The sequence below is a fragment of the Pongo abelii genome, chromosome 17 (genome assembly GCF_028885655.2).
Source record: "Pongo abelii isolate AG06213 chromosome 17, NHGRI_mPonAbe1-v2.0_pri, whole genome shotgun sequence".
Taxonomy (NCBI): Eukaryota; Metazoa; Chordata; class Mammalia; order Primates; family Hominidae; genus Pongo; species Pongo abelii.
The window spans coordinates 84758047-84777536 of NC_072002.2; the positions used below are offsets into that span (position 1 = coordinate 84758047).

Here is a 19490-nt window from a genome sequence, read left to right on the forward strand (position 1 = left end):
GATATGGTTTATGTTCACTCCTTCATTTAAAAGCTGAATTTTGGAGAGGGTTAAATGGCATTTCACAAAGCTAGTTGGCAGCAGAACCCAGAGTAAAACCAAGATTTCCTTGTAGGCATGTGTATTAGTCCATTCTCACACTGCTATGAAGAATTACCCGAGACTGGGTAATTTATGAAAACAGGTTTACTTGACCCACAATTTTTAACAGGCTTAACAGGAAACATAGCTGGGAGGCCTCTCGCAACTTACAATCATGGCAGAAGGGGAAGTAAGCACGTCTTACCATGGTGGAGCAGGAGAGAGAGAGAGGCGTGGCAGTGTACGCCTGTACTAACAGCTACTCAGGAGGCTGAGGTGGGCAGATTACTTGAGCCCAGGAGTTCAAGGCTGCATTGAGTTATAATCATGCCTCTGCACTCCAGCCTGGGTGATAGAGTGAGAGCTTGTCTCTATGAAAAAAAAAAATTAATTTAATTTACTTTAAATAAATCCATAACATTTCCTTATTTTATCATTTATGTAAAGATTAGTGAAAATGTTCCTTCTATACTTAAACCGCATGTTTTACTTCACCCCCAATAAATAACAGTTAGTAGGTTTTGTGTATTCTTCCAGAGTTTAATGTACATACATGCAAAGATGCATATAAATTCTTCCCATGCACATTTTTGACAGTGACATAAAATTGTATTTATTGTGTACAACCTGATATTTTGAAGTACACAAACATGTGGAATGATTAAATCTAGCTAGTTAACATATGCATCACCTCACATAGTCATCATTTTCCATGGTGAGAACACTTATCCACCCACTTTACATTTTTAAGTATACAATATATTTTCATTATCTATAGTCACCATGTTGGACAATAGATCTCTTGAACTTATTCCTCCTATTTAACTGAAATTTTGTCCCACACATCTTTTTTACACAAACATTAGCACGTTCTACATATTACTTTCACATGAAAAATAGTTACTTTTCATAATTTTTTCATAGAGTTCTTTGAGCATTAAAAAATTAATGTGTGTAAACCCTAAAACCCTGTAACTTATCATTCTTCACTGTATACTACTATTGTTATTACAACTACTACTGAATAGTAGTCTTCAGTAGTTGAATTTCTAAAATATGTTGCTAGCTGAAACAAGAGAAATTAGTGTTTTGAGTTTCAATCTTTTTCTTGTTTTTGTCTTATGATGTCTTATGATATCTGTTATTTTTAAAAAGTATTTTCACAGGCAGATTCATCTATCTTTTCTTCTGTGATTTTACTTGAATCCTCGCTTGAAATCCCTTCTCCTTTCTGAGTTTATGTAGAAATTCTTCAATATTTTCTTGTAGCGCTTTATTTTCCCCCCATTTGCTTTCTCTGAAATTTATATCAATGGAGGAAGAGACATGGATTCAAATTTTTTTGTTTTTCCAAATGGCTACCATTCAACAGTTTATTGAAGAGGTCAGCTTTCCCTAACTGACTTGAGACTCTACTTGGACCATATGTTTAACTATTATATGAACTGGGTCTATGTCTTGACTCTCTGTACTGTTGCTTTACTGACTTTTCTGTACTGTTGTTTTTTACAAACTGTCTGTCCATTTTGCCTAGAGTTTCTTAGATTAAAGTCTGACTCAGAGTAACCAATCTTTTCATAGCAGCAAAAAAAAAAAAAAAAAAAAAAGGAAAATTCTAGCATCGTTAAATGACAATAAAGATTAAACTGTTAACAGAATAAAAGTGTTAATTGGTTTTAACTGCTCTGTGGAAAAGCTGTGCTTTGAAGAATTTCATTATGTTCTATAATTAAACATTAAATTTTAAATACTGAATAGAAATACCACTGGGTTTTTAGGAACACGCTCCTACTCTACCCCATTACTGAGAGTTTATAATTTCCATGTTCACAGAGGCTAAATATTTGGTTATTAAATATGTAAACAATATTGCAAAACTTACAGTGAGAATGAAATTATACAGCTGTGAAGATGGACAAAATTGCCAGATGTCAACTAATTCATCTGCAGCAAAGTGTTATCTATAGACCCACAAAAAATTATCTAAGTATCTACACATACTTTTTTAAGTAAAATGTCTCCATAATTTTTGACTTGGTAAATTTCTTTCACACATCATGTGGGAAGAAAGAGTGGCATTTCAAAGTCACGCCTTCATAGAGAGCCAAGTTTGAGAGTTACAGACAAGAAAAAGAGGGCGTGGTCTAGTAGTTCAATGCTAGGAATATTTTCTCCAGAAAATTCCTCCACGCACCATGTTAGGGCTGATTCTGCCCTTGAAGGCAACTAAGAACCATGAATAGTGGAGCACCTCCTCTGGAGTTCGGTTTCCTTCAAATAGATACATCCACATGATCCTGGTTATTTTTTATTTGTTAGAACATAACAGAGATAAGTCTGACAGTACTGTTACTTCAAGTGATTCTGGATGCTAGTGGTGAGGCTGGATAAAGAGGATATTCTCTTAGATTCCATAGAGGAATGTAATTTGACAAACAGACATTTAGGGAAAAGACTAGGAATTTTACATTCTTACTGCATTAAAATATATTGACTCCTTAGCACATGCTGTCAGTGTCAGATGGAAGGGTTCCCAAGGCCACCCTCCAGCTCAATACTCCTCCAGAAGACTCACAAGACTCAGAAAAACACATTATGCTCACAGTTTATATCACCACAGTGAGGAAATAAGATTTAAATCAGCAAAGGGAAAAGTCACAAGGGATAAAAGCCAGAAGAGACCAGGCAAAAGCTTCCAAGGCCCCTCCCAGTGGGGTTGCATGGGGAAACCCTTAATTCTCCCAGCAATGACATGTGACAACACATGCAGTGCCGTAAACCAGAGAAGCTCCCCTGAGCCTCAATGTCCAAGGTTTTTATTGGGGGTCAGTCATGTAGGCATGCAGCACCCCCAGGACTGACTCAGCTACTCAGACCCCAGGCTGCATCAGAGTGAAAACAGGCATTCCCACTAGGCTGTCCCTTGTTGGGATTAATGTATCTGGTCAAATGGGTATAGCATGGCCCAAGGTCTCAGACTTAACAGAAACAGACAGAATATTCCAAAGGCCCCAGAAATCATATCCCAGAAGCCAGCCATAGGCCCATCCTAAAACTAGGAATGGAGAATGTGCAGGGTTTGAATAACCAACTGGGGCCTGCTAAATTAACCCTTTCCTGCCCACTATCACATACATTACTTCATTCAATTAAAAAAAAGACTGATAAATTCTTGTTGCCAATTTTATAGATAAGTTAATAGGTAAAATAACTGGCTCAGATTGATCCCCAGTTGTCCTCTTCATGGCCCTATTCTTCTCCCTGGTAGCACATATCACAGTAAGTTTGTAATTCTTGCTGCCCTTTCCCCACTACTCAAAAGCCTCAGAAGCAATAGGCCATATATATTTTTCCCTCCTATTCAGTTCCCAGGCCCAAAACAGTGCCTAGGTTATAGTAGCTACTTGAAAATTACATGATAAATTTATATGACAGGCTAGAGCATTGTGGTTGAAATCGGTGCCCTAGTCTTTTGAATCCTATATTGTTATAATTTCCCTATATCACAATGTCAAAAACAAACAAAAACAAAGAAAATTCTGGAAACAAGTGTGCCAGTTCTGTTTACCTCTTAGAATTTTTATTTGGCCCTAGAATATTCCTCAGAGCTGAAAGAAACCTTAAAGATTATCCAACATTCTATTTTAGATAAGAAAAAAAATTCATTTTGTACAAAGACATTGTTAGATATAAAGAGAGATTACATTTGCAGTTGTCTACAAATATCAATAGAATTCTTGTTTGAAGTCAGGACAAACACACGTCAACCATATTTTCCCTGTTTCACAAAATAAATGCAATTGAGGAATGCGCATCTTGTTGGCAAGGGAGTTGGGGGTTCAAATGTAACACTTTAGCTTTTCCCAAGTTAAGGAAATAATTCTTCGGGTTCATTTGCCCTTTTTGACATATTTCTTTCTAATATTAGTTTTATATATCACAGTCTTTAAAAAGTTGTGCAAATACATCTTCTAATATGTCCTCCTGTGGGTCTCATGTGTCATCTCCCACTCCTCTTTGATGAAATGGTGACCTGTGGAGAAGGTTCTGGAGTCCAGTCATTATCAAATATAATGTGCATGTGAGTCACCTGGGGGTGTGTTAAATGCAGATTTAGATCTGATGGTCTGGACAAGCTCCCAGGGAGGCAGATGCTACTGATCCGTGGACCATGCTTTGAGGAGCAAGTCAAATGCCATCTAAATTATTTCTTCTTTCTCCTAATTACATTCTCTAGTATTGGCTTGTTACCACAAGACTGTTTAGACAGATATGAAACAGTCTATCTGTTCCCTAACAGCCCCAAAAGAACACATTTTAAATAATAAGGGAAACACCTAGAGTATTAGTGCATTTTCACACTCCTACAAAGAAATACCCAAGACTGGATAATTTACAAAGGAAATAGGTTTAATTGACTTAGTTGCACATGGCTGTGGAGGCCTCAGGAAACTTACCATCATGGCAGAAGGTGAAACAGAAGCAGGGACCTTCTTCACATGGTGGCAGGAGAGAGAAGAGCAAAGGAGGAACTTCCAAAAACAAAACCATCAGATCTCGTGAGAACTCACTCAATATCAGGAGAGCAGCATGGGAGAAACTGCCCCCTGATCCATTCACCTCCCTCCCTCCACATGTGGGGATTACAGGTCCCTCCCTGGACACATGGGGATTATAATTTGGGATAAGATTTGGGTAGGGACACAGAGCCAAACCATATCACCTAGCCCATTTATTCCAATATGGCTGACAAAAATCATAAATATGACCTTCATCTAGGCTTAGGTACAAACACTGAAGAAAGAGCATCTTCTACCTAAAGTTTCTTTGCTTTTTATGCTGTTTTAAATGCCTTATTTCATGATCAAAGGATGAAGTTTACAGTAGTTTTTACTTCAGAGACAAAAATCCCTCCTGTAAGCATGCAAGCTTTTGCGCAGGGCAGAGTCAAATCCCAGGAAGTGGACAAGCACTCGACATTTACATCTCAATGACTGAGTGTGAAATAACAATTTGTGTCTTCATTATCTCATTTCCAAAGGCTAATAAGCACTGTTTTTCAGACGACTATGAACAAAGCTCAACCTCAAACAAGATGCAGTCACTACTTATCAATGGTTTTGTTGCTGCTGCTCCTTACTCCTCTGAATCAACAAAGAAAGCTCATTTGTTTCACTTTGTGAAAACTCTTCATTTTTCCCCCAGACTTTCCATTTCACGCTGTGTGAATTTTATTAAGATCTCTTTCAGAGAAGCTAAGTGCTGGCTCTATAGGGCCCTAAGGGATCACAGTTGCATCCTCTGTAATGTCGGAAGCCTCTTGAGACATTTCTTTTCTATTGAAAACTCCTTGGAGAATCATAGAGAAGAATCTAAAATCTTTTCGGTGCTTAAAGAAATAGTTTTCCTCATGAATATTTTTATGTTATAACTTGAAAATCGCTTGATTTTGTAATCTGAAAAATCAGCAACACAGAAATCCAATTAATATCCAATATCCAAATATTAACATATTGATATTGGGTGGGTCTTTCTGAAGACTTTCTTAAAAGCTAGCTTAAAATATTAAAATATTTTCCATTTTAGAGTTAGCCTTTGTTAATAAAACTTACCTGTAATCCTATTGAATAACAACTTGTCAGTGGAGTTTTCCTAATAAAAAAAGTTTTTAAAAAGTAATTCTAATTAGATAGTTGAAAAAAGAATTTGCATTCTGATTTTTCCCTGAATTGACATAAGAATTTTAATATTATATGCTGTCAGAAATGACATAGTGATAACTGCATAACAGTTTCCCCATAATATTGTATCATAATAGTCTATGTCATAATGGCACATAAAAACACTAATTCATTTAAATATTGGAAAGCATCCACTGTCATTGCCTAAATCACCTTTTTTTTCTGTTCCTTTACACTGTTGTGAATGCTTCCTTTTTAAACATCCAAATATACATGGGTTTTTATTTTTATTTCCATTTCCATGTGCCATTTAAAGATGCACTTTTTGGTTGGTTTGGTTACGGCTGAATCAGCCTCACTAACTCCTGTGGAGGTCAGGAGGAGGAGGCACAAGGGCAAGGGCTTTGTCTACGTGGAAAACTGTTATGCACTTGAACACATGGAGACCCATCTCTTTCCCTATCTCTGTTCTCACAGAATGTGTGACACAGGAGAAGGACTATTCACTTTTCAAACAAGGGAAGGAGAAATGATCTATCAGAAGGTTCATTCTGCGACACTGGCCATAGCTGAGCAACATGAAAGATTAATGCTAGAAATGGAACAGAAGGCCCGGGTAAGGCCCCTTCCTTGGTAACCTATCAATCAGCTTGGAAATGAATGTCACTGGGATCTGATGTACACCGTGTATGTGTGGGGCCATTCATGTCAGCGCCTGAGTGTCCACCCTGCCCTGATCCCGAGGGCTTACCCTACCCTCTCATCTCTCTAATATCCTATTCAATATGTCAAAGAAGAAGTTATTTGTGGCCACCAACTGTGAGCCCTGCACTTCTGGCATCTACCTATGTAAGACCTGTTGCCTTGGATGTCAGAGAGTGGATTGCATGAAATAAGAAGCAATGCTGTCTGCATGTCCTCATATACAGTTGGACAATCAGATTTAAATATGGGCTCAAAATAACTAGGAAAATTAAGTTCTCACCAGAAAGGGTTCCACTGTTTTTTTTAACCTTTATGTTTGTCCGTAGGTGCTCTAAAACTTCTAGCTCTTTCTGTATATATAATAAAATGTTTGCAGAAGGAGGTTATGCTGGTTGACAATAGAATAATTTGTCTATCGTCTTGTCCTGGAACTGTAGTCCAGTTTTAGGATCAAGCTAAAAAATAATCTAGTAAAGAATCTAAAGTAGTAAATTTTATTAATATGACAAGCTGAAAAATAATTATAAGCTTTATTACTAATTTGCTTGAAAAGCAAACAACGAAATGACTATTGATTATGATCTTAAGAGATGAGTATTATTTTTTCTCTAGGATTTATAAAGATGCATCAGAGTTCATCTATAGAAGGACAGGTTGTGTTTGGGAAGCATCTATAATTCTCTTTGTGAAACATCAGTAAGTCTATTCTAGTTTAAGACAAAGTTTTATATTACTATTATTTTAGTTTTTATCTCTAAAATTCTATGAAATATTTTGAAGTATAAACATTTTTAAAAGAAATAAAACATTGAAGTAGCTTAAATGATCATATTTTACTCTTAATGCACTTTTAACTTTCTCAATACTATATTTATCTCTCCATCTGGGGTACGGTTAAAAAAGAGCCTTCCTAACACCTCAGGAGGGAAAGGGCAACACAGGACATTGGACTCCCCATGGAAATGAAAGAGTAGCTTCAGCATTTGTAGGATGATTAGGATGAGACTGTGGGATTGACTGAAGAATCATCAATTAGAGAGGGCTGGTAAAACAATCTTCTAGAAAGATTTGGGTTAACTTTAAACCATTGTAACAATTATCTAATCAATGTGATGTTTTTCTAGTGATTAAAATCAAGTGGAAAAATATAACTATCAAATTTCAAATTATTTCAGAGTAATGCATATTGATCGTCAGCACATATTTTCAATCTGCTGGTGCTTGTTTTCAACCAAAATTTACCATGGGGCTAACCATGATGTCACTTGCTATTAGTTAACCTCTGTGCTTCTTCACTTATAGTTGTTTTAAACAAGCAAAAGCTCATAGAGTGATTTAAATTATATTTTAATGATGGAAATTCCAAGAGCTCTTTCACATACTGTAATTATCTGCCATAAAGAAGAGTATCCCGTTGGCGCTCTGGGCTTGCATGCCAACACCACCACTTACTGGCTGTGTAATCTTGGGCAAATTATTTAACTCTGGTTTTCCTTTATCTGTAACAAGGCATGTAATAGTTCCGCTCATTTGGTTGTCATGAGGTTTCTGTGCATTCATCTATGTAAAGTGCTGAGAATCAGACCAAGCACATAGAAGTACCATGAAAGCGTTCATTATGGATGACAGTGATGTCGGAGTGACATTGAATATTTATAAGAGTTGTTATAAGAGTTGCTATTATGGCTACATAATATCCTTCACAATCTTTCAAGTATTTCTAACAATGTTGTGCCAAAATATTTGCTAAACAAAACTTAATTCACTTTTGTTGTTGATGTTGTTGTATGTTTCTTGTGTCCTGTGCCACTGAGAAGCAAGTCAAAGGAATGGAGCCAAGTAATTGTTTTTAATGGCTCAGAGATGAGATAATGGATCCAGTCACTGTAACCACAGGCAGTCTAAAACTAGGGTGTACACCACAGGCGTGGGTGCCAATATCAGTGCTGAGACAGAGATAGAAGGGAGAGTGCAACAAATATTTAAACAGCAAGCTCAGCAAGGCTCAACAGAGAAAATGTTTCTAGAAATTACAAAATCAGAGACTCCATCACTTGGCCCATACATGTCAATAGAGTGTTTGGTTTAATTCAGAAATAATTTCACAACTATGCTTTTCTCTGCAGGTTAATGCTAGTAAGAACTACTCCTCCATGTCTAATTTGTTCTTCCAGAGTAAACTGAACTAATCCTTTTCTAAGTGCAAGCTGCCTCAAGTTGATAAATGCCTAAATTTCCAAAACACTACAACCAAAAGCAAAGTTTTCCAGTTCTCCCAGATACAATTTTTTTATAGATACCTCAACATGCACAAAACTTTTCTTTGTTGCTGTTGTTTTTTGAGACAGGGTCTCGCTCTGTCACCTGGGCCAGAGTGCAATGGTGTGAACACAGCTCACTGCAGCCTCAACCTCCTGGGCTCAAGCGATCCTCCAGCCTCAGCCCCCAACTAGCTGGTACTACAGGCCTGCACCACTATTCCTAGCCAATTTTTGTATACTTTATAGAGACGAGGTCTTACTGTGTTGCCCAGGCTGGTGTTGAACTCCTGGGTTCAAGCAGTCCAACTTCCTTGGTCTCCCACAAAGTGCTAGGAATACAGGCATGACCACCATGCCTGGCCACAGAAAACTCTTTTATAAAAATTTCCAACAAGCATGAAAGAATGTTTAAATACTCTCTAATTTTTCATTTGCTATTTAAAATAACAAAATTGTAACTTGAAAGTTGGATAAACAAACTCAAATGAGAAATAATGTCTCAACAACCGTTTCTTACTATAAAAGAAAGAATTCAGTATGATCTTTTCACATCATATAAGACCTTATTTTGCCCTTGTTTATAACCTTCTTTCTTTGGGGGGGCCACATGAATAAACATATTTGACATATATCCATAATCTGAATTAGGACATTTCTATTCTTGCTTGAAGAATTTGATGTTTAGAAAAATTTCTCAGCATTGGCCAGGCACGGTGGCTCATGCCTGTAATCCCAGCACTTTGGGAGGCCGAGGCAGGCAGATCACCTGAGGTCAGGAGTTTGAGACCAGCCCAGCCAACATGGAGAAACCCTGTCTCTACTAAAAATACAAAATTAGCCAGGCGTGGTGGCACATGCCTGTAATCCCAGCTACTCGGGAGGCTGAGGCAGGAGAATCACTTGAACCCAGGAGTCAGAGGTTGCAGTGAGCCAAGATCATGCCATTGCATTCTAGCTTGGCTCCATCTCAAAAAAAAAAAAAAAGAAAAGAAAAAGAAAAAGAAAAATTTATCAACATTGTAAGAAAACATTACGTTTGCCACTCAACAGTAACTGGACAAAAGAAGCACTAAATTGGTAAGATAATTAAAAGTGAATGTCTTGATTTCCTTCACTGAGAAGAATAAAAAGTTAATATTAACTGACAATTAACATATTAAGGAGAGGTTATCAGTTTATTAACCATTCACAAGATTATAAAGTGCTTGCACCATGCTAAGTACCCTGCACAGTGGTATAGGGAAATAAAAGAGCAGGAAAGTTCCTTCTCAAGTAGCCCAGAATTGTGTGGGATCAAATAATTTGTACTGCCCAGAACAGGATTATTGCATGTCCTTTGACTCCTTGAAATATCAAAAGTTTTCCATACCTTAATGTATGTATGGGTAAGACATCACCATCACCGAATTTTGCTACACGATAATAAATACACCATTTGAGCTTGTTCATAGCGTCATGGCAGTAGAACCAGACAGATTATTTGGATAATCAACTTATTGGAGTCAGCCCTCCATAGAATGATCTCTGTATTAGAAGAAGACATGCTTGCCATTTTGCATTCAGATGTATAGCAACAGCTTCTCATTCCTGCCTCCAAGTGAGAATCAGAAAGGGGACCTGGCAGAAAAGGAGACAGCAGTCTTAAGGAGTCTCTATACCTTCTTCATTTAAAATTAGACTTGTTTGTAGTTTGAAAAAGAGTTTTAAGATACATGGGAGAATTAAGCTAGGGTAATACATATTAAACTGGAACTATTTTTGAGGAATATGTTTCAAATATTTGAGAAAATGATTAAAGCTAGATATTTGAACAGAATATGTTCATCTCTAGAAATGTTTCCATTTCACAGAGATCATTCTTGTTCTTAAAGCTAGCAGAGTTCTTTGGATTCCATTGCCAAAAGTATCTGTAGATGGTTTGACATGCATGTGCAAGCAACATTATCAAAGAAAGTTTTGACATTCTTTGTGATAGAAGCCACTCTTCAGAAACTGTATCACAAATGCACCCATGTGACTTAGCCTGTTAAGGTTGAGTATAGGCTGAAATCATGGACAAGGCCTCAACTGGACTGAAATAATTTAATTTTAGATTTTAATGGATCTGCTTTACACGCACACACATGCACATTAAATGAAAGGTGCTTTCTTTTAAAATGTGCCTTTTATGTTCTAAAGCAATTTATTATAAAATGCTCACACGTAAAGAGCAGTTGAAAAGACAAGAATGAGGAAAAAAAACAATTTTTTTTCTGCTATATCCAAATAAGTAAGCAAAAAGAAGTGTGGGGGGGATTGTCAGTAATTTACAATCTTCTAACATTGCAAGTAATTTTAAAACATTTGTATATAAACACCCTCACAAAATGAGAATTTCAGTGTATTAAAAAAAAAACAGCATTTAGGATGCTCCTGTTCTGCAATCCCCATCTTCTGCTCACCAGAAAAGCTCTGTACACAGTGTAAGGACAAATAGCATGAGTGCTGTTGAAACGCCAGGAAGATATCAAGACTTTGTCTAATGCCTTAAAAACATCATCAGTGGGACTTGTCAAATGGGCTGCCCTCCAGAGCTGTCAATCCTGTGATTTTCCTAAGCTCTGGTGGACAGAAAAAGAAAGAACATTGGGAGGCCAAGGCGGGCAAATCACCTGAGGTCAGGAGTTTAAGACCAGCCTGGCCAACATGGTGAAACCCCATCTCTACTAAAAATACAAAAATTAGCCTGTGTGGTGGTGGGTGCCTGTAATCCCAGCTACTCAGGAGGCTGAGGCAGGAGAATTGCTTGAACCCGGGAGGTGGAGGTTGCAGTGAGCCGAGATCGCGCCATTGCATTCCAGCCTGGGCAACAGAGCAGGACTCCGTATCAAAAAAAAAAAAAAAGAAGAAGTGCAAATAAAGTTATTATTCAGAGTTCTATTCATGATTTTATCACTCAATATTATCATTATTAATCATAAGATTAGAGCTTTTATGATTGCTGACAGTGATCACATTTGCATATTTGTGATTTTTTTTTCTTTTTTTACTGATAGTCATGGATTGTGATGAAACAACACAAGCTGAATTAGAACAAATTATTATGGTTGATAATGAAAATGTGAAAATGGATCTGTGATCCCAATTAATCAATTCACTTACTATTGTTCAGTTTCAGAACACTAAAGAAAATTTAGTCTAAACAACAACAACAACAACAAAACCTCACTTGGCTGGGCGGGGTGGCTCACGCCTGTAATCCCTGCACTTTGGGAGGCCAAGGTGGACAGATCACTTGAGGTCAGGAGTTTAAGACCAGCCTGGCCAACATGGTGAAACCCTGTCTCTACTAAAAATACAAAAAGTTAGCTGGGCATGGTGACGGGCACCTGTAATCCCAGCTACTCAGGAGGCTGAGGCAGGAGAATCACTTGAACCTGGGAGGCAGAGGTTGCGGTGAGCAGAGATCATGCCATTGTACGCCAGCCTGGGTAACAATAGCGACACTCCATCTAAAAAAAAAAAACCACCCACACATACACATGGCCAAGGAGAAACATGTATCTCTGCATAAGGACACAAAGGAGGTGGAGATAGTGAGAAAGCAATGTGTAATTTATCTAACCAGTGGTGTTCTTGCATGATGCGAGTAAAAATTAGACTATCATGTTCTTTTTTCTTAAAATTTATTGTTTCCTTAAAATTGATACTTTAGATGTCACTTCAGAAAATGCATTTCATGTATGTATACATGTATATGTATGTACTTCTCAAATATAAATCAAATAGATCAGAGTTGATTCTGTATAAGAAAAATCATTGCCTAACACAAAATATTGTAATTTCTGTGTTTAAAAAAATAGTTTTGTTTCTTTGCTTTGCTGGAACTGAACAATATAAAGAAAGCTGCACAGGGATAGTTTTCTCAGATGAAAATAACAGATTTCAAAAGGTTCATCAAAATGACCCAACATACAGACATTGTGACAACATACACACATACAATGCAATGGCTCAGACTATCTTTTCTTTGGAACAATGCTATAAAATAGAAGTATTTTTTAAATGTAGGCCACTAAAATCTAAGGAGTTGATATAAGCATTGCCTGGGAGGATAATGAAGGCCACGTCCAGTGAATGTGAGCAGAAGTGTCAGTTCCTGGGATGTGTTCAGTGAACAGATGCAGTTTGTAGAAGGAACACAGTAGGATTTCGGAGGTTGATTCCAGGGAAAGACTGCAACAGAGCTATGTGGCCTTGGGCAAGTTACATTCTCTGTGCTTCAGTTACCTGTACTTAAAAGGTGTTGAGTGAGGCACAATGATATAATATGTACTTCACAGTGTTAGAACACCACCTGGTCTTTAGTAAGAGCTCAGTAATTATAAGCTAATTCATAAAATGACTAGCAAGAAAATTTAGCTTTAAATGGGAAAAACTGTTTTAACCATCATTAAAAATTCATCCCAGCTTTATGCACAGATATTGGAAATTAATTTTATGAACTTAACGATAGCCTCTAGATATTTACATTTTTTTAATTTAAAAAGAGCCCAAAATTTGATTATAAATCACTAAGAAATTTAACGTTTTATGTGTATTGATCATGTTTCTTATATTCAAAGAGCAGCTCTGTAAATGTGTCTTACTTACAAATAGATAAACAGAAATAGAGATAATAGAGACAGATTAAGAATATACATGTTGTTAAATGCATTACTGATTGCAGACGGAAATGATGTTGAAAGTGAATGACAGTTTCTGCTGTTATTCCCAAACTCAGCTTATTTTCAGACTTCCTGAAAGTATTTTGGTCCATACATGGTTTTATTTATTTAATTATTTATTTATTCATTTAGAGACAGAGTCTCACTCTGTTGCCCAGGGTGGAGTGCAGTGACATGATCTTGGCTCACTGCAACCTCTACCTCCTGGTTTCAAGCAATTCTCATGCCTCAGCCTCCCTAGTAGCTAGAATTGCAGGCACATGCCACACCACGCCCGGCTAATTTTGTGTATTTTAGTAGAGAGTGTTTTGCCATGTTTCCCAGGCTGGTCTCAAACTCCTGAGCTCAGGCAATCTGCCCAGTTCGGCCTCCCAAAGTGCTAGGATTACAGGCATGAGCCACCGCACCTGGCCAATACATGATTTGAAATATACAATAACACTCATTTTTTCAGGTTTAATGAAAATATCCTACAAAGTTCAATTAAATGACATCTAGCAACTTTCATTCAATGACCGTGTAAATATTACCTTTTATTTGTCATTCTGGTATAGACTTAGCATGGTATCTTCTAATTCCTTTCCATTTATCTTGAATAAGATGGAAGATTAAGGGTGAGGTGTCCCTTATTGAAAATTAAGCCAAGTCTGTGATGAGCCAATTGCCCATAAACCTTCAAACTTCAGAGGACTGTTTTAACAAGTGCAGAGAATGCCAAGCATGGCTGGCTTAAGGTCTCTGACATCTCTATTCTCATACAGTTTCCAGGTTTTCAGGTTTCGTGAGTCTTTTCCAAGAATAAATAAAGCTCAATGTTCTCAACTGAAAGAGCACTTATATATGCAGCATTTTCTGATTCAGCAGTATAACATTTCTTTTCACAACTGATATACATTTCACATGTCACTTCACATACTTTCTGGCCACTTGTACCTTTGCAATATTTCTTATTCACAGATTTTTTTTTACCTAGTCCCTCTTGTGTCAGTCATACCAGGGAACATGTTGGCATATGCACATAGAGGCATTTCTTAACTCTGTTCATCATACAGAGAAAGCTATGGCTATCCCTTCCCAGCTTACAATGCACACACACACATACAATGCACACATGCATACACATGGACACACATTCTGCTACTATTGTCTCACGTGTCTCTCATCTCTTCCACTTTTCCCCATCTGCTGGTATTATTCAGCTATTCCTTATATTCATTTGAGAGGTTGTATTTCTATTTGGTAATTAGGCTTAGATCAAAATATATGTCTGTCTTAATTGTCATTCCTTTAATACCTCAATTTGGACAAATTTTCATGTCTTGACCACATATACACATGTAGACCCCTCTGGTCCATGCCACTTCCTCCATGCAGGAGTAAATTCCAGTGCAGCAATCTTTACCAAGCACTTAACATGTGACAAACACTATGCTTTTAACTCCCAAAGTACATCTTATATAATACTTATAACAACACTTTAGATTACATTGACTCCAATTTAGAGATAAGGAAAAACTGAATCTTATATATATATATATATATATGCCTTCCTGAGGTCAAATTAGGAGGCAGTCGTGGAGTTGATACTTGATAACAGGTTGGTGCAAAGCAAAGCTCATGTGCTTCTGCTGTGCGTACTGTGGTGTTCTGTCTTGAACATGAGAAACAGGCACCCGCATTCCTGCTCTGGTTTTGTGAAATTTACCCAATTGGTGTAATTCTCATCTTACCTGTATCCTGGAGAAGAGAGATCCAGTAATTTATTGTACAGTGACTCATGGGGAAGAGGGAAGAATATCAAGACTCTGAAACCTCAGAGCTGTCACTCATTAACTGTGTCACCATGAACAAATTCTATTACCCCTCTGTACCTCATTGTCCTTGTCTGTAAAGTTCAGATGGCATATTTGTTGACAATTTATGTGAATATTCAGTAGCATAACATATGAAACCAATTTGCACATTGCCAGGCACATAGAGAATGGCTCATAAATGTCAATTTATAAATGCTGAATTTCTTCTGTCAGTTGTATATAGATTTGTCTAGGCAATTTCTAGGCAATCACTAAAGAGCAAAAGGAAAGTCAGTTAACAGTTTTTTTATACAAATGAATTTTATGTAAATGAACACAAATTAGCATCAATGTTCATTACAGGGGGAAGAAAAGCCTCAAATCAACAAAGGAAAAAATTTCAGAGGCGGTAAGATTACCTAGGTCATATTTTTGGTAAAAGCATGAAGAGGTGTGGGTTGCCAATACCTTCATAAAATTCCCAACATTTGTCAGCCCCACCTTCCCAGTAACTTAGGTCTTCTCAAAGGATAAGGGTGGAATGTCCACATTGCAATATATTAGGGAGGAAGCTCTTTATTCCCCCCACAGAAGATATCAGCATCAACGTCTAAAGAGCAACGGGCTCAGAGTCTAGAGAACTGTTTTCTATTGGGAGCTCTGTAGTTGAGACTTTACCTCGAGCAAATTCTTGAATTTTTCTGCATGTTGATTTCCCATCTGTAAGAAAATTGCTAGGTTTTCTAAGAAGGATTTAAACCTTGAATTGCATGACTTGTCCACATAGTTACTTGAAGCTTCCTCACTCCATAGCAGTCTTACATGTATGCAGCCTTACATGGTGACTCAGAAGTGAGAGGAAGAGGAGCTGTCATAAGGGTCTTAGAAGTCATGTCCACAGCAGACATAATGTCACACCTACCATATGTTATACTAGTCAAAACAATCACCAAAAAGCCCAGATTAAAGGGAGGGGACAATTTTACATGCAAAGACACACAGACTCAAAATAAAAGGGTGGAGGAAAATTTACCAAGCAAATTGAAAACAAAAAAGCAGGGGTTGCAATCCTAGTTTCTGACAAAACAGACTTTAAACCAACAAAGTTCAAAAAAGACAAAGAAGGGCATTACATAATGGTAAAGGGGTCAATTTAACAAGAGCTAACTATTCTAAATATGTACGCACCCAATACAGGAGCACCCAGATTCATAAAACTAGTTCTTAGAGACCTATAAAGAGACTTAGATTCCCACGCAATAATAGTGGGAGAATTTAACACCCCACTGTCAATATTAGACAGATCACCGAGACAGAAACTTAAGATATTCAGGACTTGAACTCAGCTCTGGATCAAGTGGACCTGATAAACCCACTCCCAAAACAGAATATGCATTCTTGTTGGCACCATATGGCACTTACTCTAAAATTTATCCCATAATTGGAAGTAAGTCACTCCTCAGCAGATGCAAAAGAACTGAAATCATAACAGTCTCTCAGACCACAGTGCAATCAAATTAGAACTCAAGATTAAGAAACTCACTCAAAACCACACAACTACATGGAAATTGAACAACCTGCTCCCGAATGATTTCTGGATAAATAATGAAATTAAGGCAGAAATCAAACAACAGATGCTGGCAAGGATGTGGAGTAATAGGAACACTTTTACATTGTTGGTGGGATGTAAATTAGTTCAACCATTGTGGAAGATGGTGTAGCAATTCCTCAAAGATCTAGAACCGGAAATATCATTTGACCAGTCATCCCATTACTGGATGTATACCCAAAGGAATAGAAATCATTCTATTACAAAGATATATGCATGCATATATTCACTGAAGCACTGTTCACAATAGCAAAGACATGGAATCAACCCAAATGCCCACCAATGATAGACTGGATAAAGAAAATGAGGTACATACATACCATGAAATATTATGCAGCCATAAAAAGGAACAAGATTGTGTCCTTTTCATGGACATGGATGAGCTAGAAAGTCATTATCCCCAGCAAACTAATGCAGGAACAGAAAACCAAATACCACATGTTCTCACTTGCAAGTGGGAACTGAACAATGAGAACACATGGACACAGGGAGGGGAACAACACACACTGGGGCCTATCGGGGGTTGGGGTGGGGAGAAGGAGACCATTAGGAAAAATAGCTAGGCTTAATATCTAGGTGATGGGTTGATAGGTGCAGCAAGCCACCATGGCACACATTTACCTATATAACAAACCTGCACATCCTGCACCTGTACCCCAGAACTTAAAAATGAACATTTAAAAAAAGGAAGAACATAGGCGATTTCTGAATGCCAGCTTTTAAACGAATTTGCAGCCATCTTCAATCTTTCACAAAATAATGCAATATTTAATACTATTTATGATGTAAGATTATGAGGAAACACGTTATACAGAATCTCTTGATGGTGAAAAAAGGACAAAAGCATAGAGCAGAATCATGATTCCAGTTTTGCTTCCACAGGATACATGGTCTTAGGAATGTCAATTAATATCTCAAAGCTTCAGCATCCTCTCATTTTAAAGAGAGATATTTCATCCATTTCCTATCTTACAGAAATTTTATGAGGATTTAAGTAGATAAAATCAATGAGTTGGCCGGGCGTGGTAGCTCATGCCTGTAATCCCAGCACTTTGGGAGGCCAAGGAAGGTAGATCATGAGGTCAAGAGATTGAGACCATCCTGGCCAACATGGTGAAACCCTGTCTCTTCTAAAAATACAAAAAAAAAAATTAGCTGGGTGTGATGTTGCACACCTGTAGTGCAGCTACTTGGGAGGCTGAGGCAGGAGAATCGCTTGAACCTGGGAGGCAGAGGTTGCAGTGAGCCACCAAGATTGCACCACTGCACTCCTGTCTGGCGACAGAGCGAGACTGCATCAAAAAAAAAAAAAAAAAAAAAAAGTTCTGGGTCAAATGCCAGGTAAAATGACTAAAGGGATATAAAAGTGTAGAATACTTGAATTTGGCTGAAAATAAGGGAAAGGCATTTTATATATATATCATATATGTGTGTGTGTGTTAAAAATGCTCAATAATTTCTACTAGACTAAGTGCAGATGAAACAAGATATTAATGGATGATGAACAACACTGTTTCTTGAAAGGAAAGCCCAGACTTCTTAGGAGAAAATAGAGGATATTCTTATTCATTTGGAAGGGTAGGGGCTAGAAGATGGAGGTGAGGTTGAACATTAGGCCTGGACCCAACTTTTAAAGGAGAGTTTAATAAAATAGTTAAGGAAGGGGAAAGTAAGTTATAGAACCATAGAACAGTCAGAAAGCTTTGTGAATTAAATAAAACACCATTTTCATGTATAAAATAGTACTTAAAAAATGGGCGAGGAATACGAGTATACATTTTTCAAAAGACATAAAAATGGCTACAAAGGTTCATAAAAAATGCTGTACATTGCTATTCATTAGGGAAATGCAAATAAAACCACAATGAGATATCTTCTCACACGCGTCAGAATGGCTATTATAAAAAGATGAAAGGTAACAAGTGCTGGTGAGGACATGGAGAAAAGGGGACCGGGACCCTGAACACTGTTGCTGGGAATGCAAATTAGTACAACTATTGTAGAAAACAGCATGGAGGTTCCTCAAACATTTAAAAATAAAACTACCCCATAGGCCAGCAATTCTACGTCTAGGTATTTACTCAAATGATTTGAATCAGTGTCAAAGAGATTCAGTTCTATATTCACTGCAGCATGTTTCACAATAGTAAGTTTATGGAATCAGCATAAGTGTTTATCAACAAATGAATGGATTAAAGATGTGGAATACATACACAGTGGAATAGTATTGAGCCTTAAAAAGAAAAACTCATTTGCAGCAACATAGCCTTAAAAAAAGAAAACTGTCATTTGCAGCAACATAGATGGAATTGGAGAACATTATGCTAAGTTAAATAAACCAGACACAAAAACAAATACCATGTATTCTCACCTATAAATGGAATCTAAATCAATCAACTCCTAAAAGTAGAAAGTAGAAATGTGGCTACAAAGGCTAGGGGCTCGGGGGCAACAGGGAGATGACAGTCAAAGGGTACAAGTCTCAGGCAGGAGGAGTATGTTTTTGATTTTGAGGGTTCTATTGTGGCAAATATAGTTAGTAATGCTGTATTGTACATTTCAAAATTACTAAGAGTAAATTTCAAATGTTCTTATCACAAAAAAGATAAGTATTTGAATTAATGGTTATGTTAATTAGATTGATTTATTTCACT

At 37.2% G+C, this 19490-nt stretch overlaps 1 protein-coding gene across 2 annotated transcripts in view; it reads left to right on the forward strand.

The window, feature by feature from the left end:
* DOK6 (docking protein 6) overlaps nt 1-19490 on the forward strand; it is a 440469-nt gene that overhangs the window by 330545 nt on the left and 90434 nt on the right. For both annotated transcript variants that reach the window (XM_024236187.3, XM_054538078.2), the window contains exon 6: nt 6240-6378. In XM_024236187.3, the coding sequence (XP_024091955.1) occupies nt 6240-6378 (139 nt within the window). The remainder of the gene's footprint in view (nt 1-6239; nt 6379-19490) is intronic.